The sequence below is a fragment of the Triticum urartu genome, chromosome 3A (genome assembly GCF_056163025.1).
Source record: "Triticum urartu cultivar PI428250 chromosome 3A, HENAU_Tu73, whole genome shotgun sequence".
Classification (NCBI taxonomy): Eukaryota; Viridiplantae; Streptophyta; class Magnoliopsida; order Poales; family Poaceae; genus Triticum; species Triticum urartu.
The window spans coordinates 475,291,802-475,318,511 of NC_141875.1; the positions used below are offsets into that span (position 1 = coordinate 475,291,802).

General features: G+C 44.2%; 3 protein-coding genes across 5 annotated transcripts; 1 reads left to right on the forward strand and 2 right to left on the reverse strand.

The window, feature by feature from the left end:
* Nucleotides 1-14,977: 14,977 nt before the first annotated feature.
* On the reverse strand, nt 14,978-19,786 carry LOC125544460 (forkhead-associated domain protein). 2 transcript variants are annotated; one of them, XM_048708161.2, is made up of 6 exons: nt 19,522-19,786; nt 18,978-19,177; nt 18,242-18,648; nt 18,008-18,118; nt 15,960-16,397; nt 14,978-15,503 (listed from the first exon to the last, which is right to left on the reverse strand). In XM_048708161.2, exons 1-4 carry the CDS (start codon nt 19,730-19,732, stop codon nt 18,061-18,063), a joined length of 876 nt encoding a protein of 291 aa, XP_048564118.2. In that variant the 5' UTR covers nt 19,733-19,786; the 3' UTR covers nt 14,978-15,503; nt 15,960-16,397; nt 18,008-18,060. The 2 variants fall into 2 exon arrangements, with proteins under 2 accessions (XP_048564118.2, XP_048564120.2); XM_048708163.2 differs by lacking the exon at nt 15,960-16,397.
* On the forward strand, nt 15,778-17,692 carry LOC125544459 (two-pore potassium channel 3-like). 2 transcript variants are annotated; one of them, XM_087547397.1, is made up of 3 exons: nt 15,778-15,990; nt 16,034-17,127; nt 17,548-17,692. In XM_087547397.1, the coding sequence occupies exons 1-3, from the start codon at nt 15,940-15,942 to the stop codon at nt 17,690-17,692; spliced, it is 1,290 nt and encodes a 429-aa protein (XP_087403523.1). In that variant the 5' UTR covers nt 15,778-15,939. The 2 variants fall into 2 exon arrangements, with proteins under 2 accessions (XP_087403523.1, XP_048564117.2); XM_048708160.2 differs by lacking the exon at nt 15,778-15,990 and having other exon boundaries at nt 16,058-17,127.
* Nucleotides 19,787-20,889: 1,103 nt separating the features above from the next.
* Nucleotides 20,890-22,290, reverse strand: LOC125544461 (uncharacterized). Its single transcript, XM_048708164.2, has 2 exons — nt 21,705-22,290; nt 20,890-21,630 (listed from the first exon to the last, which is right to left on the reverse strand). Exons 1-2 carry the CDS (start codon nt 22,007-22,009, stop codon nt 21,138-21,140), a joined length of 798 nt encoding a protein of 265 aa, XP_048564121.2. The 5' UTR covers nt 22,010-22,290; the 3' UTR covers nt 20,890-21,137.
* Nucleotides 22,291-26,710: the final 4,420 nt, after the last annotated feature.

Genomic DNA, 26,710 nt, shown 5'->3' on the forward strand with positions numbered 1-26,710 from the left:
TACCCAAAAGCTGACGTTCACCGGTTTCAGACCAGTTGAGAGGGGCACGGCACTTCCTGCCATACAGAATTTCAAATGGGGCTTTGCCCGAACTTGCTTGAAAACTGTTGTTGTAGGAGAATTCAGCATAAGGAAGACAATCCTCCCACTTCATGCTGAAGGAGATCACACAAGCCCTGAGCATATCTTCAAGAATCTGGTTGACACACTTGACTTGACCGCTAGTTTGAGGATGGAAAGTTGTGCTTAAGCGGATGTTGGTGCCCATGGCCTTCTGAAAAGAATCCCAAAACTTGGAGGTAAAAATGCTGCCACGGTCTGAAGAGATCACTTGTGGAATACCGTGCAGAGAGACAATTCGAGAGGTATAGAGTTCCGCCAATTGAGCTGCAGTGATCGACTCTTTGATAGGAAGAAAGTGAGCCACTTTGGTGAGTTTGTCGATGACAACGAATATAGCATCATTGCCACGCTTGGACTTAGGAAACCCAGTCACGAAGTCCATTTCAATGTGGTCAAACTTCCATTCTGGAATGGCAAGAGGTTGGAGGAGACCAGCTGGCCTTTGGTGTTCTGCCTTCACTCTTCTGCAGACATCACATTCATTCACGAATTGATCAATCTCGCGCTTCATTCGAGTCCACCAATAAGCCTGCTTGAGGTCCTGATACATCTTCGTGCTCCCAGGGTGGATGGAGAGGAGAGAATTGTGAGCCTCGTTCATGATCACTTTACGGAGGTCACCTTTGGGTACAACAATACGATCCTCGAAGAAGAGAGTATCCTTATCATCAAGGCGGTAGCACTTGTACTTGGGTTGACTCTTGGCAATCCCAATCTTCACCTTTTTCACCATAGCATCAAGAAGCTGGGCTTGGCGAATCTGGTCTTCCAAGGTAGGAGAGACTTGAAGGTTGGCGAGGAAACCTTGAGGAACAACTTGCAGATTAAGTTTGCGGAAAGCTTCACAAAGCTCGGGTTGATAAGGCTTGAGAATAAGACTATTGCAGTAAGCCTTTCTGCTCAATGCGTCAGCAATCACATTGGCCTTGCCTGGAGTATACTCGATACTCGGATTATACTCTTGAATCATTTCGACCCATCGAGTTTGTCTGAGGTTGAGATTAGGCTGAGTGAAGATGTACTTGAGACTCTTGTGATCAGTGAAAATGTCCACTTTTCTTCCCAATAAGAGATGTCTCCAAGTCAAAAGAGCATGCACGACTGCCGCCAACTCGAGATCATGAGTGGGGTAGTTCTTCTCATTAGGCTTCAATTGGCGAGAGGTATAAGCAACAACTTTCTTCTCTTGCATCAATACTGCGCCAAGACCTTGGAGAGAGGCATCACAAAAGACCTCGTACGGCTTGGATTCATCAGGCGGAGTCAGAACTGGAGCAGTGATCAATTTCTCTTTCAAAGTGTTGAAAGCAATGTCACACTCCGGAGACCAAACGTACTTGACGTGCTTCTGGAGAAGATTAGAGAGAGGCTTCGCGATCTTAGAAAAGTTTTCAACAAATCTTCGGCAATAGCTTGCGAGACCGAGGAAGCTGCGGAGTTGCTTCACATTCTGAGGAGGTTCCCAATTTACAATTGCAGACACCTTCTCAGGATTCACCGCAATGCCCTTGGAAGAGATGATATGACCCAGATAAAGAACCTCATCGAGCCAAAATTCACACTTGGAGAACTTGGCGTAGAACTGGTGTTCCCTGAGCTTATCAAGAACCAAACGCAAGTGCTTGGCATGATCTTCCTTGTTCTTCGAGAAAACCAGAATGTCGTCGAGATAGACCAAAACGAAGTCATTGGTGTAGGCGTTGAAGATGAAGTTCATCATGCAAGAGAAAGTCGGAGGAGCGTTGACGAGGCCAAAAGACATGACAGTGTATTCATATGAACCATAGCTTGTCCTGAAAGCCATCTTGGGAATATCTTGCTCATGGATTCGAATCTGATGATAACCCATACGGAGATCAAGCTTGGAGAATACTTGGGCACCTTTGAGTTGTTCGAACAGCTCGTTGATGTTGGGAAGTGGGTATTTGTTCTTGATGGTCTTCTTGTTCAATGGACGGTAATCAACACAAAGTCGGTCTGTTCCATCCTTCTTCTTCACAAAAAGAACACCACAACCCCACGGAGAAGAACTAGGCCGGATGAGACCCATTTTCTCTTGAATATCGAGTTGCTTCTTCAGCTCCTTCAACTCTTCAGGTCCGAGCTTGTAAGGACGCTTGCACACAGGTTCCGTGCCAGGCTCAAGATCAATAACGAATTCAACTGGCCGGTGCGGAGGCATTCTTGGAAGCTCTTCTGGAAAGACGTCTTGATATTCACAAACGACTGGAATTTGCGAGATGGCATCGAGTTCACCCTTCTCACTGAGAGAAAACAGACGGATGGTATCGTCATTCGCGGCAAAGACAATTACATCCTCAGACGAATGAGTCAATTGAATCTGCCTGGCTGCACAATCAAGCTGAGCCTTGTGCTTAGAAAGCCAATCCATCCCGAGAATAAGATCAATATCCGAGTTACCAAGAACCATTGGAGAAGCCAGAAACTTAAAATCACCCATCATGATAGAAATATCCGGGACTATTGAAGTAGCCCTCAAAGATTTAGCCGGAGAAACCACTCCCATAGGTTTACCCAACATTTGTGAAACGAAGTCATGCTTGGAAACAAATGATCTTGACATGAAACAATGCGATGCACCAGTGTCAAAAAGAACTTTTGCGGGAATAGAGTTAACTGGAAAGTTACCCATGATGACATCTGATGATTCCTCTGCCTGAGCTGCATTCATCAAGTTGACCTTGGCGTGCTTGGGGTTATGCTTGACCACAGCTGTACTTGTCGATCTGACAGGAGGAGGAGGAAGAAGACGCCTCTGGTTGAAACACTTGTTGGCATAGTGACCCTTCTGTTGGCACTTGTTGCACGTGACCTCTGAAAGCGGCCGGTGATACGGAGCACTCGATCTTGGAGCTTGAGACGAAGTCTTGTTCTGAAAGCCAGGGTTGGGTGGGTGGGAAGATCCACTGCCACCTTTGCTCTTCTGCTGATAAGGCTGATGGAACGGAGGAGGAGGAAGCCAATACTTCTGCTGCTTGGTCACTTGAGTAGAGGAAGAAGGAGTAACATCTCTGACTCGCTTCTTGGAAGCATCACACCTCAATTGAGCAGCCTCTTACTTCAATGCCATGTTATAGAACTCATCGTATCTCAAGGGCTCGAAAAGAACAAGAGCTAGCTGAATTTCTTCTCTGAGACCACCCCTGAACTGGTATATCATGCTCTTCTCATCAGGTACGTCCTTCTTAGCAAAGCGGGCGAGCTTCTGGAACAACTTGTTGTAGTCATAGACAGACAAAGAGCTTTGCTTCAGGTTGCGGAATTCCTCACGCTTGCTTTCAACCACGCTCTGAGGAATATGATGAGATCTGAAATCTTGATGGAATTCATCCCAAGTGATAACACGTCCACCTCTGGAATCCTTGTACTGCTGGAACCATTCTGCAGCTTGATCTTTGAGTTGGAAGGAAGCGAACTTGATGAAGTCCTCAGGCCTGACGTTACTGCACTCGAAATGCGTGCATAGATCCACAAGCCAATCGTCAGCATCAGTTGCCTCAACACAATTGCTGAAAGTCTTTGGCCTGTTAGCAAGGAACTGGTTGAGTGAAGCAAAGTGATTCTGATTGTTGCCTTGGTTCCCTTGGTTGCCTTGATTGCGCTCTTGAAGAATTTGCATGATCAAATGTGTGTTTGCATTGGTTGCGGCCATCACAACTTCAGCTTGCCATGCCTCCGGAGGAGGTGGAGGTGGTGGCGGATCAGGATTCGGAGTCGTGCGCGTTGGAGGAGCCATCCTGAAGAGGTTGACATCCATTAGCACATTGATAGACAAATATTGAAGCTGAATCCAACGGAATGAAAATTGCAACATATAGTCTTCACATCCGAACAAAATGAACGAATGCATTCCTCTTGAAATGGTCACATATCCATAAATTGAGAAGCCACGTAGAATTAAGGTAGAGAAATAAATCAACAAGGTACGGATCAAGAACGAATACTTGGTAAGAAATCCCAATCTCAAATCAAATATCCGTGGAAGAAGAACTAGAGCTACTAGAATTCCCACCTATGAAACTCCCGAACCTTTCCGGTTATGCAATCAGGTGTTGGGGATACAGGGGAAGCATAATATCTCACCCAAACTAGCAAATCCTACATCCAGCTGTATCCATCCTTCAACACATAACCAAGAAAACTTCGGAAACCATCTACCTCAACCTTCAAAAAGCATCCGTTATACAAGTTATGGCGATACTCCCGAACTCCCGCCCCAGTACTGGGTGGCGTCGAGGTTATCTCACCAACGAACTGCATAAAAGAGATTTTCGATGCCGGCGTACTAAACTCAGGTATTCCAGAACTGCAACGATAAAATTATGATGACAACACCTCAGAGCTCAACTCCCCAGGACACTTCCACTAAACCCCTGACAGGAGGCACCAAGACAATGTTCTCATCATAAAACCATCGGAACGATTCCAAGATACCCGCGTGATCCTAATTTTTTTTGTGAAATTTGAGAAGAGAAGAGTCAAAACTCTACGTCAGGATGCCTTACCAGAGCGATGAGGAGACTGGGAAGTAAAAAGAATTCCTAAACTCTCCGATATATAATTCCTAAATGACTCAAAACTTTTTTCTAGACACAACTCGGCCGCTAAAAACGATCAAACAATGGGGCTCCTAAGGTCGGGGAAGGCTCTGATTACCAACTTGTAACACCCTCGATGCGACTATATCTCCCACGTGTCGAGGCACGACTTAGAGGCATAATCGCATTGAAGGCATATGTCGCAAGTTAGGCAATCTTCACAACATCCCATGTAATATAGATATAATAAAAGGGGAGATAACATAGTTGGCTTACACTCGCCACGTCAATCAAGTACATAAATAACATTATGTCATCCAAACACTCATGGCCTGACTACGGCGCCAAAATAAAAGAGAACCCAACATGCGACACGGTCCCGATCACCCCAACTGGGCACCACTACTGATCATCAGGAAAGGATACATAGTAACGTTGAGAGTCTTCGTCGAAATCCCACTTGATCCCGAGCGCGTCTCCTGGAGCGGAATCATCAGGCCCTGCATCTGGTGTAATAGTAATCTGTGAGCCACGGGGACTCAGCAATCTCGCACCCTCGCGATCAAGACTATTTAAGCTTATAGGTAAGGCAAGGTAAAATATGTGGAGCTGCAGCAAGCGACTAGCAAATATGGTGGCTAACTTATTCGCAAAAGCGAGCGAGAAGAGGAGGCAAAGCGCGAGCGAGAAACTAGAGAACAACCTGCGCAAGCATTACTCCAACACCGTGTCCACTTCCCGGACTCCGCCAAGAAGAGGCCATCACGGTAACACACTCAGTTGATTCATTTTAATTAAGTTAAGGTTAAAGTTATCTACAATAGGACATTAACAAATTCCCATCTGCCCATAACCGCGGGCACGGCTTTCGAAAGTTCAAATCCCTGCAGGGGAGTCCCAACTTAGCCCATGACAAGCTCTCACGGTCAACGAAGGAATAGACCTCCTCCCGAGATGTTCCGATCAGACTCGATATCTCGGTTCTTCAAGACAACTCCGACAATGGTAAAACAAGTCCAGCAACACCACCCACTGTGCCGACAAATCCCGATAGGAGCTGCACATATCTCGTTCTCAGGGCACACCGGATAAGCTAAGCGTACGGGAGCCAACGTAACCCAAGTTTCCAAGGGACGGCCCCACACGGTGCTCTAGGTTGGACCAACACTCAGAGGAGCACTGACCCAGGGGGGTTTAAAATAAGATGACCCTTGAGTCCGCGAAACCCAAGGGAAAAGGCTAGGTGGCAAATGGTAAAACCAAGGTTGGGCATTGCTGGAGGAGTTTTATTCAAAACGTACTGTCAAGGGGTTCCCATTATAACCCAACCGCGTAAGGAACGCAAAATCCGGGAACATAACACCGATATGACAGAAACTAGGGCGGCAAGAGTGGAACAAAACACTAGGCGAGAGGCCGAGCCTTCCACCCTTTACCAAGTGTATAGATGCATTAAGATAACAAGATAATATAATGATATCCCAACAAGTAAATAAATGTTCCAACAAGGAACGGCCTCCAATCTTCACCTGCAACTAGCAACGCTATAAGAGGGGCTGAGCAAAGCGGTAACATAGCCAATCAACGGTTTGCTAGGACATGGTGGGTTAGAGGTTTAACATGGCAATTTGGGAGGCTTGAAAGCAAGTGGTAGGCATCATAGCATTGGCATAGCGAAAGAGCGAGCAATCTAGCATAGCAAAGATAGTAGTGATTTCGAGGGTATGATCATCTTGCCTGCACAGTTCTCAGAGTTGACTGGATCCTCGAAATCAAACTCAACGGGCTCCTCGTTAGCGAACTTGTCTCCCGGCTCTACCCAAACAAGACAAACAAGCAACAAGGACACAATCAACCACGTGCAAGGATCAATCAATATGATGCAATGATGATATGCTATGCGGGATGCGATGCGGGATGCATATGCAAGATATGAAAGGAAATGCAAGAACCTGGCCTCAACTTGGGAATCCAAATGTGCCACTGGAAAGATGAGATGAAATCGCTTGAAAACGATATAAAGAACGCCGGAATCGGAGTTACGGTTTGGAAATGGCAAGCGATTCAAATATGACACCGGTCTGTGATTTACAGCAAGTAGCCTTCTAAATGCAATGAGATGAACATGCTACAACACTCAAACATGACAACAAAATACATGGCAGGGATGCATTCAAGATGCTTAACAAAAGTCTAGCACTGAGCTACGGCCAATTCATCCATTAACAGGTTCAAACAAGCATGGCAAAAAATGCATATGGCAAACAGATCTCAGACTTAGTGAAATTAACACTTGTCTGGAATTTCAGATCAGATAGCACTCTTCGGAGCAACAAAAATATATGCTACAGGACCTGAACATGGCAAAGTAAAGCATGGCATGAATCTACTCAAAGATCTTAACAAAAGTCCCTTAGTGACCTTGAGCCAAAAGGGATCAGAAAATACAATTGCAAGCATGTGAACATGGCAAAAACATAATCAGTTTTCAGACTTAGTGAAAACTGGAACATGCTGAAACATATCTCAAGTAGGCATGTTTACGAGCTCGATGCACTCACCACGGTGCAAGTCATGATAAACTAAGTATACATCCATCAAGAATACACAAAATGCAAGCTAGACATGTCAAGAACAATAGCATAGCATGCACGGATCAACTACAACATCATTGGCAAAATTGCAAACAAGTTGACAATCTGCCCAGATTCACGAAGTAGCAAAAGTAGAGCTCGATTGACTCAAGCTAGGGTGCTCCATAATTGCAAACAAAGACATGGATGGACAGAGCATTACAAGATTAACAAAACATCCTTACCGATCATCCTCAAAAGAGGCACGGATCACTAGGAAACAACATGAACATATGGCCATATGAGATAAATAGCTCAAGGACTGGAAATGCTAAGTCCCTAAAATCAGAATTACCAAGTGCACCACTTTGCAAGCTTGTGCTAGTCACCACACACATCACAAAAATACATGGGTTGCACCTCTGGAAAGATGGCAAACCCTTAACAAAACATATGTAGAGCTCATGGGCATAGCATGCACACAAAAATCATGGCAAAAATGACAAAAAGCTAAATGAAGTAGCAGATCTGACAATTATCTCAAGTAGCCATCTTCTAACAGCATTTCAGGCATCAATATGAGGTCAAATGAAAATGATGCAATGGAATGAAATGATGTACTCTCTGAGATGAACATTTTGATATGCTATATGCATGAATCGGAGCTACAGATGCAAAGTTACAAGGCCAAGAACAAAGGCACTTGGGCTAGGAAAATCCGGGGACTTAGTGAAAAAATCAACCTCTCTCAGATCTAGGGTTTGCACGGAATCCGAGGCGCGGTCGGGGCACTGTTCACCGGAGTTCGCCGGCCGGAGTTGGGGAAGCCGGAGCTGGGGCGCCGGCGACGAGGCGCGGCCCGAGGAGGCGCGGCCGGGCGCGGGATGGAGGGGCGGCGAGGGGCGCGGGCCCGGGCGGCGATGGTGGCCGCGGGAGGCGGTGTGGCGGCGGTGAGCATGACGGAGAGCGGCCGGCGGCGGCGAGCGGCGTGGAGGCGGCGGCTGGCTTCGGCCGGGCGGGGTCGGGCGGCCGCGGCGCGAGGAGGCGGGTGGCGGCGGCTGGGCCCGTGGGGGCCGGGGACGTGCCCGAGCGGGCCGCGCGCGGCTGAGGCGGCGAAGTGGTCCGGGGGCGCCACGTGGCAGCTCCCGGTTGGCGGCGGCGGAAGCGTCCGGCCCGGACGGACGTGTCCGGCTGGCGCGGAGGCGATTTTTAGGGTTTGAGGACGAGGGGGGATCCGGATTTTCGGGGAGAGACCTATTTATAGGCATAGAGGGACCTAGGAGAGTCCAAATGAGGTGCGGTTTTCGGCCACGCAATCGTGATCGAACGATCTAGATGATGGAGATGGTTTAGGTGGGTTTTGGGCCAAATTGGAGGGGTGTTGGGCTGCAACACACACGAGGCCTTTACGGTCTCTTGGTTAACCGTTGGAGTATCAAACAAAGTCCAAATGATACGAAACTTGACAGGCGGTCTACCGGTAGTAAACCAAGGCCGCTTGGCAAGTCTCGGTCCAATCCGGAAATGTTTAATCCCCACACACGAAAGAAAGCTAGAAATGACCAACGGAGGAGAACGAAGCGCCGGAATGCAAAACGGACAACGGGGAAAATGCTCGAATGCATGAGACGAACACGTATGCAAATGCAATGCACATGATGACATGATATGAGATGCATGACAACGATAACAACACACGGATACGAAAACCCGAACCCGAGGAAATAAAATAATTTAACGCCGAAACGACAAGAGTTGGAGTACAAATTGGGAAAGTTACATGCGGGGTGTTACAATCATGACTCGTCACGACAGCGGCGGCTTGCTTGTCGTTCCCTTTGCCGTTGTTGCCGAGGCCCAGAAAATCTTGTTTGTAGCGACGATGGCAGCGAGAGGCAATGTGGCGCTCAAGACCACACAACTGGCAGGCCTGTTGGGCACCACAAGAAGAACAACACGCCACCGGCCGGTTACCACCTGTGATGGTCGGAGCACTGCCCCGCGAGGCCAGTTGTGAAGGCAGCGTCGGTCTGCCTCCTGAAGATGATGACCGTTGGGGCTTGCCACGAGTTGCGGCATTGGCGGAGACGAAACGGTGGGGGGGGGGGGGGCTCGGCGCGCCTTAATGCGCTGCTCACGGCCAAGCAGACGTGCATAGAGCTCACGAGGTGGAAGCGGGTCATCACGGCCATGAACATTCTCGATGAGATTGTCATAATCATCATCAAGACAAGTTGCGCCTCAACTATTTATCGCCTTAAACGACCCAAGTGGCAGCTCTTGCTTAAGTTTTTTTTCCCTTCGTATAGTATTGGGCTGGCCCATTCAAGCATGCATCGTCGTAAACAAAGACTAGGTAATGCGAGAAGGAGCAGTCGCGCACTGGTCTCCAGCACGCCAGCGAGATCACGCACACTAACCACCCCGCCCAAGTCCATTTCGTGGTAACAGTCAGGGGCGCGCTGTACTTGACGCCACTCGAGCGGTTTTATTCGGGAATTTTTTTTCTTTTTTTTCTATTGTTTATTTTCCTTTTCTTATCATTTTTTATTTCATTCTTTTTCTCATTTTGTATGCATGTTCTATTTTTATTTTTCTTAGGGTTTCCTTTTCTTCTCCATTTTTTGTTTTTCTTTTTTGGTTTTTTATTCATTTGGTCTTTCTTTGTTTATTTTTGTTTTTGATTCCACATTCTTATATACATGATAAACATTTTTTCAAATACTTGTTCAACACTTTTTACATACTTGTTCAATATTTTTCAAACACTTGTTCAAACATTTTATATACTTGTTCAACTTTTTTGTTTTTCTTTTTTGGTTTTTTTATTTTGTTTGGTCTTTCTTTGTTTATTTTTGTTTTTCATCCCACATTCTTATATACATGATCATCATTTTTGCACATACTTGTTCAACATTTTCAAATACTAGTTCAACATTTTTTGAAAAACTTATTCAACATTGTTCAAATTCTTGATTAAAATTTTTTAAATCCTTGTTCAACATTTTTTAAATACTTGTTTAATATTTTTTGAATTCTTGATTAACATTTTTTGAAATACTTGTTCAACATCTCTTCAAATACTTGTTCAACATTTTCTAAAATGCTTGATTAACATTTTTCAAATACTTGTTCAAAATTTTCAAATACTTGTTCAACATTTCTCCAAATGCTACATTAACATTTTTAAAATACTTGTTCAAACGAGAAAGAATAAATAAGTTGATAGCGCGAACTCGTACTAACACATACTCTCTAAAAATTAAAGAACTTGCATGCGGCCTTCAAGCCACACATTTTTTTAAATGCTTGATAACATTTTTCAAATACATGTTCAACATTTTCAAATACTTATTCAACATTCTCCAAATGTTTTTCGTAGAGTTTTTTTTGCAATATATATATTTAAAATATTTTAAAGTATAAACAAAAGTACAAAAATGAAAACGTAGTAAAAAAACAGAAAACAGGCAGTGGCCTCGCTCGCGTGTGGGCCGGCACATATTGCTCGCTCCCTTCAGCAAGTGGGGAGTTACATTCAGCGAGTGGGGAGTTACACTCGCTGAAGGCGAGGAATAGGGGTGCCCAGACAAGCTGTGCTACTCGCAGCAAGTAGGTTACAGCGGAGGAACTCCTATTACGCGTGCTCGGCGCCGCGGAAGAGCGGGGGAGCTTCTATTACGCGCGTTTCGCGCCGCGGAAGTCAACCGGCGCCTACAGCAACGCCAAGTGGGCCGGCCCACGGATCCACCAGCACAGAAACTGTTTTGCGAAAAAGGACCCGCAAAAACATGCGAGTACCAGGACTCAAACTTGCGTTTGCTGCTTCGAACGATGGTTCAACTAACCACTACAGCCTCTAGACGGCTGTGACTAATAGTAACGCGAATTCCTTAAGAACTATTGTAGCCGCGTTATTTATCACGCAGTACAACTTACATTATAGATTTTTTATGAAACGAAGTTCATCAAATTTTGAAAAAAGTTCACGAATTGGAAAACTTCATCGTTTCTGAAATAGTTCATCCAATTTGATAAGAAAAGTCTGCCTATTTAAAAAAATATCTGATTTTGAAATAAGTTCACAAAATGTAAAAGAAGTTCATCAATTTTGTAAAAAACGCTAATAGAATTTTTTTAAAGAGTCCATCAAATGCGAAAAAAGTTCATCAAATTTGAAAAAGGTCCATCAAATTTGAAAAAAAGTTCATCAAACTTGAAGAAAGTTAATCAATTTCATAAAAAGTTCACCGAAGTTATAAGTAAGTTCACCAATTTTCAAAAAAAAATCACCCAATTTGAAAAGAAGTTCTCTATTTGGAAAAAAGTTCACAAATTTTAAAATAAGTTCATTGATTTGAAAAAAGTTCATCAAATTTCAGGCAAAGTCCATCGATTTTAAAAAGTGTCGATTAAAAAGAAAAGTTCACGTATTTGCAAACAATTCAATGAACCAGGATGACAAAAGAAAAGGAAAAAAGAAAAAGAACAAGGGAAAATAAAGATTAAAAGAAGGAGAACGTACAGTTTTGACAAACCCCGTTGGGGTGGTTGCCCCAGCCTAACGTGGTCAGGTGGGTCGCGGGTTTGAATCATGTCCAACATGCCTTTTTTTGCGGGAGTAAACACAAACAAAAAGAACCTAAGTTGGCCGGGCCACCTAACACGCCTGCAGGCGCCGGTTGCAGAAACAGTAGAAATCGGCGCCTGCAGCGCGGGTTTGCCTTATAGCGGGGCCTCCTTATACCCGTCGCTCCCCCGTTGCACCCTTTTGGGCTGGCCCATGTGCAGGGCGCTCTATTTTTCAATTTATTTTTTTATTTTATTTTTTATTTTCGATTTTTTTTCCTATTTTAAATAATTTAGGATTTCAACATGTCTCAATTTATTTTTTTTAAATTTTCATTTAGATAAAAATGTTCAATAAATCATAAATTTTCCGCATTATTAATAAATATTCGTGATTTTACCAAAAAATGATATTCAAAAAATGTTCATGTATTCAAAAAATGTACACAAATTCCAAAATTGTTCAGTAAGTTTTATAAAATGTTCACAAAATTCTAAAATGATCATCAATTCAATAAATGTTCACTGATTCAAAAAGGTTCATAAAATAAGTAAAAAATTATGAACTAAAAAAGTTGTTCCCCTAATTTCCGAAATTCATTGATTCGAAAAATATTTGCCCATTCAAAAAATGTCCGTGTGTTTTAGAAAAATGTTTACAATGTTTACAACCGTATTTACAAAGAAACCCTGAAGTTGTTGCTATGACCAACCATATTACAAGAAATACGGCTCCAAGTTCAATTGTATACGACAATGTACGACTCCAAGATCAACAGTGATAGACAGTGTTTCTTCTACTTGTAATATGGAAGGGTATTTTTAAAATTATGAACATTTTTAAAATTCTCGCTAATACAAAAAATAAAAATAAAAATAAAGAAAAACAAAAAACAAAGGAAAACGAAAAAAATCAGCGAATGTTCTAGAACCTTCCCAAACCCTATGAGGAAGGAGTCTGAAATGGGACGACCCAAGAAAGAATTAGATGTTGTAGTGGGTAAGAACGACCTACACGCCAAATAGGAGGCGCCGGCTATAGCGACGCCCCGCCCGTGCTCGAGCGAGACAGAGCCCATTCCAAAGGTGAAGCCCAAGTCCCTCCCAAACCGCCCAATTGTTTGGGTGTGTTACCCTGGGTAGGCCCAAATGGCCCTCATGTTGTCTATTTGACTAGTTGGACCGAGTTGTATCTATGTCCACTATTCTCTAGATAGTCTCTTTTGCTAAGAAAGTGAAGTCGCTTTCTCCCTAATATTCAAGAAATGGGTGACCTGTTGGGAGCTAGCTGATTGTGGTTTCATTCTCGGCAATAAACACATGAAAGTGAAGATCCTTAATTTCCTCCCGGGCAAGCACAACCCTCATTTACATAAACACATGCACGTAGATTATATATCACACAACCAATTCAACAATTAACACAAACCAAAATAAATCAGCAATTCAACATAAACCAATTCAAGAATTCAACACAAACCAAAATAAATCACAATTCAACACTGCAGTTATGCGAGAGAAACTTGGCACTTGTGCTTCGATACTCTGCATCTGCCTGCAGAGATCCCACAGACCACTGGCACTTTCATGGATTGGTGGTAAGTCCAGGGGGTGATGTTCACCAGAGATGACAAGAGAGGTTTCGACTCCTTGGTGATTCGCTTGGCATGGTCCTTATGAAAGCAACGTAATGCCCGAGTGTTTAACAGACCGGAGCAACAAGTGGGTCCTCACACCCTTGCCTTCAACATCTTAGAAGAGATCAAGGACTTGATGAGGTCACACAATAGTGTGGGTGGTTTACAGCGTTTTGTGAGAGAGAAGCTAGGTTTCCATTTGTTAGTGTGGAGTGTGTTTTTAGACGTGGTTGTTCGCACCTCGCCTAATACTCTTGTAACATATTATGCTCTCTTCTATAAAAGTAAGGCATGCAATTGGCGTACTCTCGAAAAAGAACACAAACCAAAATAAAATTGAACATTTCATACATAGGTGATAAACAAATGAATCGACCGCCTCCGTTGTTGCGCTCTTGATCTCCTTTTTGTTGAGGAACCGCCTCTTGCTTTCTTCATCCAAGAAACTAGTGTCATGCAACATGATCATCGACTCCTCTATGACCCTGGCAAGCCTCACCATCTATTTCTCAATCTCAATTGTCTTCAATGACTTCGCCTTTTCAAGCTCCCATTTTTCCTTTTCTCTTGCTTCTCCATGTCTATTCCCTCCCTCTCAATGCTCAACCTCTCCCGCACCCTCTCCCGGTTGAACTCCATCATCTTTCTTTGCACATCCAAGAAGAGTCTGTACCTCTCCTCCTTCTCCTCTATTTGCTCCTCCATTTTCACCAATGTCTCCCCCTTATTGGAAAAGATGTTCGTCCATGTGGCGGACATTTTACTTGTCGTGCCGTCACGCGTGAGCTATCCTCCTGCCACTTCTTCCCATGTGTCTATTCCTATTTGGAATGATCCCTTGTCCATCTGCCCCTCCACTTGAATCATCATCGTCATCTGATCCAATGGATTGATGAGAGCTTGAGCCATTGTTGTTCTTCATCTTCTTGGCGGGGTTCTTGAGATCTCCATAGAGGGTGCACCACTTCGATTTCCCATTCAACACCACCCAATAATGGGACAAAGTGAATGTTTTTTTCTTAATTTGATGGTGGTGGTAAACATTCTGGGCGACGGTCCACCTTGTTCACGACGGGAGGGACCCCGACGGACTCCGCAGAGCCATTCTCCATGTCGCAGGCGGACAATGGAGAGCGTGTTGATGGCTAGGGCGAAGGAGGAGGTCAGCGACACGAACGTGGAGCAAGGGGTGGAGAAGTGTGACGGTGCAGACACGGGAAAGGGAGGACAGTCGCAATCGATCGATCGATCGATCGATCGATCGAGAGAGTTTGGTTTGGTAAATTTGGAGGGCCTTGGGGTGGGTCCGGCATGTCATATCCAACATGCCTCACGCATACAAGCGCCAAAGTCTCACATGGGCTGGGTTTGGAGGGTCCAATGATAATTCTGTTTGGTCGCACAATTTTTACATGTTTTATCATTTGGGTCGAACCTCATGATATAATCTGAAAGGGGAAAAAATAGTTGGAAGTCTTGTCCAGGCTAACACAAGCATATATGTTCATCCTTATAGTAAGTATAACGCTTTTAACTTTTTATTCAGGAAAACTAATTTCTCGGCACCTACTTTTACACAGGAGCCTATAAAATGAGTGATGTGGCCACAAACTCTGGATACAGGATAAAGATATTCATGGCGCAGTCTCATTATGTACATTTATGTCAGAAGCTCGACTGCTTGCTTCGGAGTTGGGACCTCTAAATCTTCCAGTCTTCGGTAAAATCTGCACGAAGTCGTACAGTTTTGCCTACAGCCTTCTGTCCAGATCGTATGATCCATACAGACACCGACCACTCGAAGAGACATAGATGACCCGGAACCAAGTTCCTTCAGCTCGAGAAGCTTTTAGGCGGCGCAATTGTACCTCCCTCACCGACAACAAGATCTGAGCACCACAAGAAATTGACATGTCCACACTCCAGTTGCAGAACGGAGTCCTGCAGAATATGGCACTGCCTTAATTCCGATGGATCACCCCAGAGAGCGGAGGACCAACTTGCAAGATCAGAAGGTTGATAAGCCATTGTCAACTTGGTACCTGCACCAAAATGTAACACGAAATTTAATGTTGGAGAACCTAATTAGCGCACGTGCAGCAAGTGGCGAGCCAGTGCATGGTTACTCCTGCAACAACACAGGGAACACGAAGATCACCCTTAACCGGAGCATACAGAATGATGCACTACAAATCCAAAATCGCTCAGCATAAAGTTTGCAGTGTTACTAAAGGATAGAAGTGAGAATCCCCCGCAAAGAAAGGAGAGCAAGAGGTGGGAATTCACAGTATAGCAAATCCGTTTTAATTTTGGAGATGAACCTAGTAATTTAGTTTCTGATATCAAAAGAAAGTGTCAGATAAGAAGGAACGAATATGCCCACCCTTTCTGTCCCTTTCATCAGTTGCCTCTTGTATCAACAACTATGCAAGATACTAGAAACTACATGATTTAAATGCTGGAATAAATAAGAATGATATGCTTCAAGATCTTTTCACCTCAGAAACACCAGGGAAGTGTACATCCCTGGTTGACTGTCTGATGGTTACCGCTTCCATTGTCTAGATCTCAGCAGAACCACCATGTATATAAAGTGATGATACCCCAACCTGAGAACTGCAAGCTCATGAATCCTAGCTCAAATATGTCTTCCATGGAGGAGCCTCTGCTGCCTCTATTCCAGCGTAATCAGAAGTATTCTTCCTCCAAGCAAGACAGAAGCAAATCATGCGATGTCCCAAACAGGTGTGCACCTTCCTTTCATCCAGACACTAATGTCAAAGCTAGCCTCAGTACTCTCAATCATCCTCCAGCCACTAATGAAAACACCAATATAGTATCCACGCCGACTTTACAGCGGGTGCATTCTTCACCTTCTATATTCACATCAATCAAAGAAGCTCCCTGTGCACATGAGCTTGGCAAGCAAAGCCCTTCTGCACAATACACACCATCAATTACAAGGCAAGCTATTGTTAGTGTCATCCTATACATCTCAATAGGAGTCACGGTGTACATGACAAATGTTGAAGGCTTCAAGGGGAAATCCACGTTTAAGTTAGTGGATGCCCTGTACTTCACCATCATAAGCTTGTGCACCATTGGGTATGGTGACATAGTCCCTTGCACTACCTTCACAAAGGTGTTCACATGCTTGTTTCTACTAATAGGTGTTCGCTTTGTTGACATTATGCTAAATGGACTGTTGACAAATGTGCTAGACAAGCAGAGAACAGTCCTACTTAGCACAATGGATGACAATAAGCTGAACAGGGTATTTGACACATACATGATCGATGCTGAAAAGAAAAGGTCAAGAGGGAAGATGAAAGTACTACTTGCACTAGGCGTTGTTGCAGGGACTATCTCAATTTGTACAATCATAGTACATGAGGTGGAGGGCCTAAATTGGATTGACAGCTTCTATTTATCAGTCATTTCTGTGACAACAGTTGGATATGGGGATTATGGCTTCTCAACTACAGCTGGAAGGCTCTCCGCGACTGTGTGTCTGTTGGTGAGCACGTTGGCAGTTGGCAAAGCATTCTTGTTCCTAACGGATCTAAGGATGGACAGAAGGAACCGACGAACTACAAAATGGATCCTCCAGAAGAAAATGGACAATGAGCCGCTTGCTGCAGACCTTGATAACAATGCAGCTGTAAGGTATTGTAAATTTTCCATCAATTACCATGTCAAGGAATTTTGTACTTAACATGCGCTTCTACTCTGCTGCTTATCTCGTATCCAATGATTACATCATATTATTTCCTTATCTGGAAATTAAATTTATCTGATGATATGATCTTTCTTCTTGCACGACAAAGAGCTAATAATTTCTCATTCCTTTTAGTCTTTTACCAAACACGCAAGGAAACAATAAATATACTTGTGATATGCATTGACACCTCAAAAACTTACATGGAAGTTACTTTTCATCAGTTCGTCACAACCTCTACATCTTTCTTCTCATTAAATTAATTTAAAAGTATGTTACTATGTCTTACAGGGCAACTATGCCTTTTACGTTCAAGCAAGCTACTTCACATGTGATTAACGTGTGATTGCCTTCTCCATATGCAACAGCAAATCAGATTTTATGATCTACAAGCTGAAAGAGATGGGGAAGATCGACGAGAAAGATGTCACGATGATCTCAGACCAGTTTGATCAGCTAGGCCTTGCAAAATGTGGAAATGTTGCTCTTGCTGACATAATTGGAAACTTATGAGTATGTATTATGAGAAATATATCATACTTCAATGATAGATATCATCTGAACATGTACACGTGACCTATTTAATACCCTTCCATATTACAAGTAGAAGAAACACTGTCTATCACTGTTGATCTTGGAGTCGTACATTGTCGTATACAATTGAACTTGGAGCCGTATTTCTTGTAATATGGTTGGTCATAGCAACAACTTCAGGGTTTCTTTACATATTTTCTCACCCGGATTGTATGGATATGTAATTAAGGATACAGGGAAGAACTGGATAGTACGAGTTTTGTGCAGTGTAATTAAAGCAATGGGACAACTTACCAAAGAAAGAGACAGAGCTTGACATGATGAATTCAATGTTTTGTAGTTTGCCATCATCTCAAGCCATCAGATCCACTCTCACTTACTGTGTTATCCGAAATCTTCGCAATCCTGGAAAAGTTAGTTTCTGTAATGAAGCTCAAGCATATTCGGTTTGGGGATGCCAAGAAAAGCCAGATACAGAACATATATTAGTGCATTTGTGACTTTTCGTACACCTCCTTCAAGACTAACCTTTCTCTAGTTTCAGTTATAAGCTTCAATATGGTTGACAATTTGTGCAACTTGTCATTTATAGACTGCTGAGTGTCCAACTCTTTTGCTAATTGGGAACTGGTGTAGTGATCAATTTCACATTGTAATGAACTCAGCTGTGAATCAATATGCTGCACAAAATCATCATATGCAGAATGATCATCCATGATGTTTGTTGGGTCGTGATCCTTGGAGAATGTGAAGCTATCAGCCATCTGAAGTTCACTTCTCTTGGAGTGGCCAGCCAAGTTTGAATCACTAGTCTCATCCACCCGATCATCAATTTTACCGGAGAACACCCTTATATGGTCATTGGAGTCCTCAACATTAGTCGTCCCTGGACGCAACGCGTGTTCAATTAACATATTCTGCTTCACCGAAATAACCTGGATACAACAAACAATGTTTCAGATATATAGACGGATGAAATTTGGAGAAAATTTCCTGAGTGGGAATGGTTTATGTGAGATGTCATTTATGCGTTAGTTGTTATTTGAAGGAAAAGCTTGTAAAATTCGTAAGTGATGTAATCAGCAGAATGATCACAAGAACAGTGTGACATTGTCTAATTAAGTATGACTCGGCAAAGTATCATGGGGTTTTGGTACAAGTTAAAAAAATCAATGTTAAGAACCAAAAAATATCATATATATATATATATATATATATATATATATATATATATCACATGATGATAGAAAGAACATGTCATCACCTCACTAATCTTTGCGGAAAGCTTGTCAAGCAGCTCAATGCGCTCCTTTATGTTCTCCAAAGCATTGGTCAACTTCTTCTTCTGCACAAGTAATTCCACTGCCTCATTCTCTCTGCCCATCCGAACACTGACCACGGCTCTCTTCTTAAGATTCTCAGCGGCCTCGGTCAACCGCACAAGCCTCACCCGAGCACTATTTGCTACAAGAAAAAAAAACACAGTCAGTAAAAAGGATGTTGTGCACTTGGTGCAGTGAGTATTCTAGAAATAAAATGTGCACTAGTGCAGTGCAACAACTATGGTGTGCCCCTATCCACAGAGCGCCGGACTCAAACTCGCTTTTACGATCCCTAGACCCGAACATAGTATGTAGTAATAGAGATTAGCGAGACATACTGCAATCTTTGGAATCGCAATCATTGTCCGTAATTTAGAGTAGCACAAATATGTAGAATGAAATACACAAGCTCCTGCTACGGACTCAGCATCCCAGTTTCCTGAAGAAGAACGCAGCCATGGCGATGGAGTTGAGGAGTTAGTATACCTTTGGATTGGGTGAGGTCGGCTTCGGCGTGGAGTTGGAGGAGCTGCTCCCGCAGCCGGTCGAACGTCGGCGGGGCCGGGGCCGAGCCGCCGCCTCGGCTGGATGCCGCCAGGACGAGCCGCCGAGGGGCCGCCCTCGCGCGCCTCCACCCCGCCCTCGCGGCAGGAGGCGGCGGGGGCAGCGGCGCCACTAGCGACGAGGCGAAGGCCATCTCCTCCCACAGCCCCTCGCCGCGCGCGGCACTCCACCGGACAAAGGGACCGGTCTAGGCGCTGAAAGCGGAACGAAAGCTCTACGTAACCAGCTCCCTGAAGACGGGAAGCCGTATGTCTACGTCAACGCCCTGCGAAGGCGTACTTTCGGGTGCTTCAGACTTCAGCTGTGTCAACTGTCAAGGTCAATCGTAGTTCAGATAATACGTCTATCCGTTTGGAAAATCACAAACTTTGCAGCTACCGGTCAATCCCATGTACTACTATAATTTCACGCGTCAAATCGAATAGTTTCGTTTAATTGTAACACAGGAGAGAATAAAGTAGCCTCCCCGCAAAAAGAAGAAGAATAAAGTAGCCCGCCCGAATTTTGTTTGTTGGTTCCAACCTGACAGTCCATTTGGACGACGGCCGGTCGCAACGGTGTGTAAATTCGCAGACGCCCCCCTTGCTATATAGCGCCGGAGCTCCTCACGTACAGTGCCGATGCCTCTACGCTCCTCTTGCTAAACCAGTTTGCTGGGGAAGTAACAGCCACGCAACTTGAAGCCTTTTCCCAGGAGCATGGATGGATGGATGGATGGCCTGCATGCTGCTCAATTAAAAGGTAAAATCTTCTTCTCTGTTGGTAATTTATTTATTACGATGTGCGTTCCGGTTTGTATTCCTGGATTCTTTGTTCATGTTCACATTGTCCTGTTGTGATACTCACATTTCACATACGGTCTATGCATGCGCCCGGCATGAACAGTCGGTGTTTCCTTTGTGTATGTGTGAATCCTTTGTTACTTCGTGCCATACGTATGACATTTATTATTTGGGTTTTTTCTTTGCTTGCACATGTATGTACACGCTGATATATCTATCCTGCGTACCCGCATTGAGTTGCACGGTCAATCTGAATCTCTGGTGAACCCTGAGAAGAAAGATCCGGGGTATTCCTTTCCTGAATTCAGTCGACATCAGAATCAATTCGGACAGGCCACCCCACGGGTATGGCAAAATGCAACGGAGGCACGCGTTGTCACAAAGATGAGCTGTAGTACGCGTCTCGAGTCTCTCTCGACCATATGTAGACGGATGGACCTGCAGGCTTATGAGCTGCACCTGCTCTATTTTGGCCACTCGGTCGGCACTCGCCAGCAGGCCACATGAGTAGCAGGTGAACACATTGATTAATTCGCACCTTCTACAAATCTTATGTCTGTGCAATCCATACATTACATTACATCCTCGTAGTACTGATATTCATCACACAAAGTCACAAACAAACGTCACCAGACCCCTTCATCACATTAAGCAATTCATGTGTACGCAGTTTGTACTATCTGCCCATCATCAATCAACTTATTTCGCTAGTCAGCTGATTCGCGATTACTACAGTGCATTGTAAATCTGCATCAGCTAGATAGCGCCAACCTTGTGATCAGCAGCCAACTGGCGCTCATTCATCAAGGAATCGAGGAACGAGGTGAAGGTGTCGTCGTCCACCATTGGACACCCCATCACGTCGTTGAAGACTCCGCGGGAAGCAGCGTAGTCGGCGAGAAGCTGATCACCGAAACCTTCGAAGTCATGGGCGTCGACGCTCATCGCCGCGGCGAGGTCGTCATTGCCTCCGTCGCCTGGGTTGTCACGGCCGTCGCGTCCAGTTCCAGCGGCAGACGAGGTCGGCAGCACAAGCGCTGGCGGGGGCAGAGGTTGCGGCGGTCTGACCGTCGGCGCCGCCGTCGTCTTGTCGGTAGGAGCTGCCGTCTTGCCGGGAGCAGCGGCGAGCGGCATGTGCGTCCGCGGGTCGAGGCCCTGGGCGACGAGCTTCTTGCTGAGGTGCGAGTTCCAGTAGTTCTTGATCTCGTTGTCCGTGCGCCCCGGCAGCCTCCCGGCGATCAGCGACCACCTGCGTGCACCGCGACATCCATAAGTCTATCATCTGCGTAGACGCATTTCAGGAAGTAGGTCACGTGCACGCACCGGTTGCCGAGGACGCGGTGGAGGCGGAGGATGAGGTCCTCCTCGTCCTCGGCGATGGGGCCGCGCTTGATGTCCGGCCGGAGGTAGTTCATCCACCGCAGGCGGCAGCTCTTGCCGCAGCGCAGCAGGCCCGCCCGCCGCGGCAGCGTGCGCCACCGCCCCTCCCCCTCCCGCGCCACGAACCGCGCCAGCACCTCGTCCTCCTCCGCCGTCCACGGCCCCCGCTTCAGCGGCGGCGCCGTCGACTGGGCGTGGCCGTCCTCGCTCCGGGCTCCATGCTGCGCCGGCGGCTTCCGTCGTGCCATCGATCGGCCTCGGCTCCCGTGCGATGCGGAGGCTTTTGGATTTTGGCTCCTCGGTCCTCACTCGATCGCCTGGCTTCTGCTTTTCTCGGATGCTTTTTCTGGGACTGAGGGGGATTTGGTCGCTTTTCTCGCCGTGCGCCGCAGCGCCACCTCCCGGAGAGGCAACGGTCGGTGGGGTGGTTTGTTTCTTATGCGCGGCGGTCTGTTCCGCTTCCGGAAAACGGAGGAATTTCGTGTCACCGCCGCGCCGTGTCACGCGCACGCTCTACCCGATCGGGGGACGAGCCAAAGGATGCGGAGACGGGCGCCGGCTACGTCCAAATTAGAACGTGCCGCAACCATACATCGCAAAAAATCAGGTTTTTTTTAAATTACTTTTTTGGTGAAACGAGAATAACGGTTCTTTGTGATAGAACCAATCCATTTACTAGATTTATTTCAAACTTTCCGGTGATGTTCGTTCAGCAAGATGATATGTTCTCGTCGACTACGAGACGACTGTGGTAAATTCGTCAATCTTAAGATGTTCTGTCAGCTCAGTATGTCGGATGTATTCACAGGGATAGGGTATGCGTGTGTGAGTTCATATAGTGTGTGTATGTGCATGTATGTGAGCAATTGTGATTGTATTGTGTTAAAAATATCGGGCCTTTTTTTATCATTTCTTCCCTATTACTCCCTTTCTCCTAAAATAAGTACAAAGTTGAGACGCTTACTTTGGAACGAATGGAGTATGTTTTATGTTTAGAATAATTACTTTCATCTATTATTGTACTTATTTCGTATAGTTTTTCATTTTTATTTCATTATTCATTTTCTAGTTCTTTTTTCTTTTCCAATTTCTTTTTCCTCTTGCTTTTCTGTAAGAAATGTAATAAAAATAAAAATACAAGAACATCCTTTTTATACATGAATATTTTTAATACACATTGAATATCTTGTAAATATATTCAGAATTTTTTTAAATATACGTTGAATTATTCAAATACACATTGAAAACAAATATGTTTAATATATGGCAATTTTTTTGTAAATACACATTGAACATTTTTAATAGACCAGCATTCTTTAAATAACGTTGATAATCTACATGCATAGCAAACATTTTAAGTACACGATGAACAATTTTTTTAAAATGTACCAATGTTTTTTCTTTGGAAAATTTCATGACAAAATGTTCATATTACCTTTTCTTAAGGGACTGAAAAAAATAATATATTTATATATACCAAATGAAAAAATCTATCCAGAAAACCTTAGCAGAAATCAGGTGGAAAAATTATTGTCGAGCTATATCCTACTAGGTTGGTCGACTAGATACAAATTGTGCGAATCAATCCGTGGTTGGGTGGTTAGGAGAATAGTGGTATCCCCTGTCCATCGGAGAAGACGTTTTGGTCGACGACGAAGGCGTCTGTGGCCGACTTGATCAATCTTAAGATGATGTGTTTGTTCAGTCTCTTGAAGATGCTTATGAGGTAAATTATATGTATTTATAAAAATAAGTGTATACTTATGTATATGAGCGACTTTGATTATACAGTCTTCAAAAACAGAGAAACTTGGTACGGAGTATGAGTATGAGTTGTAAGTATGTTTCGTGTATCGCTTATAACCAGCGACACGTAGCAGTACCAGAGACCTCGCGGGAGCTTATATCTCGCTTCATGCGATATAGAATTTTCTCTCGCCTGAAACTCTTCCTGCATGCCACCGTTACAGGCCAGCCCTGGCTCTTCGCTCGTTTGCTGTAGTTTTTCTTTCCTCTTCCCTTTTTGGTTGTTTCTGTTTTTTTTTCGTCCTTTTGTTTTTTATTGGTTCTCTTTGGTTTTTTCCTTCGTTGTACTTCAGTTTTCTTTATTTCATCAATTGGTTTTTCTTCTTCCTTTGTTATACTTCAATTTTCTTTGTTTCTTCAGCATTTGTCTTTGGTCTTTTTTCCTTTTTTTGTTCCTTTTTTCCTTCAGATTTCTTTTTGTATCTTTATTATTTTCAATGGCTTTTTTATTTTCTTTATTTCTTTCTCAGTTTTTGATGTCTTCCATTCTTTTTGCAGTGGTTTTCTTTGTTTTTCTTTTATCTTTTGATTTCCTTTGTTTGTTTCTCATTTTTGATGGATTTCTTTGTTTTCTTTTTGTTTACATGAAAAAATGTTAATCATGTATTTTTAAAATATGAAATGTGTATAAAAATGTTTTTGAGGTATAAAATATATCCAATGTACAGTAAATAAAAGTAGACTCCAATAAACATATATTTTTTAGAAATTTAATTTTGTAATTAAAAATGTAAACATGTATATATAAATGTTTCTAATGTGTATGCAAAATGTGAATTGTGTGTGAATTTTCTTTACTGCCATTAACAAAATGTTCAACACATTATATTTTAATTCACTTTTAATATTTTAAATACATATATCATTTTATATACATGTTTGACATGTTCAAAATACATGATCAACATTCTTTTCATACACATTATGTATTTTCTGTATACTTTTTCGTATACATGGAAAACATATTTTCTATACACATTTAACTTTTTTGAAATGTGTGTTTGGAAATTTTCAAATACTTGATTAACATTCTTCAAATGCTTTATTGACATTTTTTACATACATGATTAACTTTTGTCACACACATTTATATTGTTTTGTATACATGATAAATGTTTTTTATATACACATTTAACATTTTTTGAAATGCTTTATTAATATTTTCAAATACTTGATTAATATTTCGTTCAGATGCTTGATTAATATTTTTATAATACATGATCAAAATTTTCATACACATTGTCTATTTTTTATACATTTTTCAAATAGATGAGAAACATTTTTCCTGTACACATTTAATATTTGCCAAATGTTTGATTTTTTTCCAAATGTTTTATGTAAAGTGTTTCTTGTAATATATATATTTATAATATTTGGAAGTATAAACAAAAGTAAAAAATGAGAAAAAAAACAAAAAAGGAGGTTGTGGCCTGTGGTCTGTGGCGTCGTGCGCGCCTGGGCCAACCCATCCCACGGTCGCCTTCAGGCGAGGCCGCCCTACGTCTCGTGTCAAGCGAGACATGGGCATGCCCGAGAGACCTCCTATACCATCCAGACAACAAATGCACACCCCTACACGCTTTTGAGCCGACCCATGTGCGGGGTTGGGTGTCTGAGGGAGTTCTGGATTAGGGGGTCTCCGGACAGCTAGACTATTTTCTTTGGCCGGACTGTTGGACTATGAAGATATAAGATTGAAGACTTCGTCTCGTATCCGGATGGGACTCTACTTGGCGTGGAAGGCAAGCTAGGCAGTATGGATATGGATATCCCCTCCTTTGTAATCGACCTTGTGTAACCCTAACCCTCTCCGGTGTCTATATAAACTGGAGGGTTTTAGTCCGTAGGACACAACAACTACAACATACAATCGTACCATAGGCTAGCTTCTAGGGTTTAGCCTCTCTGATCTCGTGGTAGATCTACTCTTATACTACCCATATCATCAATATTAATCAAGCAGGACGTAGGGTTTACCTCCATCAAGAGGGCTCGAACCTGGGTAAAACATCGTGTCCCCTGCCTCCTGTTACCATCCGCCTTAGACGCACAGTTCGCGACCCCCTACCCGAGATCCGCCGGTTTTGACACCAACATTGGTGCTTTCATTGAGAGTTCCTCTGTGTCGTCGTCGTTAGGCTTGATGGCTCCTACTATCATCAATAGCGATGCAGTTCAGGGTGAGACTTTTCTCCCGGGCAGATCTTCGTGTTCGGTGGCTTTGCACTGCGGGCCAATTCGCTTGGCCATCTGGAGCAGGTTGAAAGTTACGCCCCTGGCCACCAGGCCAGGTTTGGAAGCTTAAACTACACGGCCGATATCCGCGGAGACTTGATCTTCGACGGATTCGAGCCTCTGCCTTGTGCGTTACACGGTCACGATGAGTACGATTTAGCTCTACCATCGGACAGTGTCCAGGATATCGCACACGCAGCCGCTCCGACCCTCAATTCGGAGCCAGTTGCGCCATCCATGGACGGGTGGATGGACCACGCCACGGAGGCCTTACCCTCAGCGGCGATCGAGCCAAACATCGACCTTACCTTGCACGAGAGCCGTGTTGTTAAACTACCGGATCCTTCTCCGGCCACGGACTCCGAGCCGCCTGCGCCCGTTCCTATCGAATCCGATTGGGCGCCGATCATGGAGTTTACCTCCGTAGATATTTTTCAGCACTCACCCTTCGGCGACATATTGAACTCATTAAGGTCTCTCTCCTTGTCAGGAGGATCCTGGCCGAACTATGTCCGGCAGGACTGGGATGCGGACGACGAAGAAATTCGCGGCCCACCCACCACCCACTTAGTAGTCACTGTCGATGACTTAACCGACATGCTCGACTTCGACTCCGAAGACATCGACGGTATGGACGACGATGCGGGAGACGAAGAGGAACCACTGCCCACAGGGCACTGGACAACCACCTCATCATACGATATATACATGGTGAATACACCCAAAGAAGGCAATGGCGACGAGATAGCGGAGGATGACCCCTCCAAGAAGCAACCCAAGCGCCGACGTCAGCGGCGCCACTCTAAGTCCCGCCAAAGCAAAAGTGGTGATACCGGCACAGGAGATAATAACACTCCGGATAGTGCCAAAGACAACAACAATCCCCTCCAGCAAGATTTAGAGCAGGA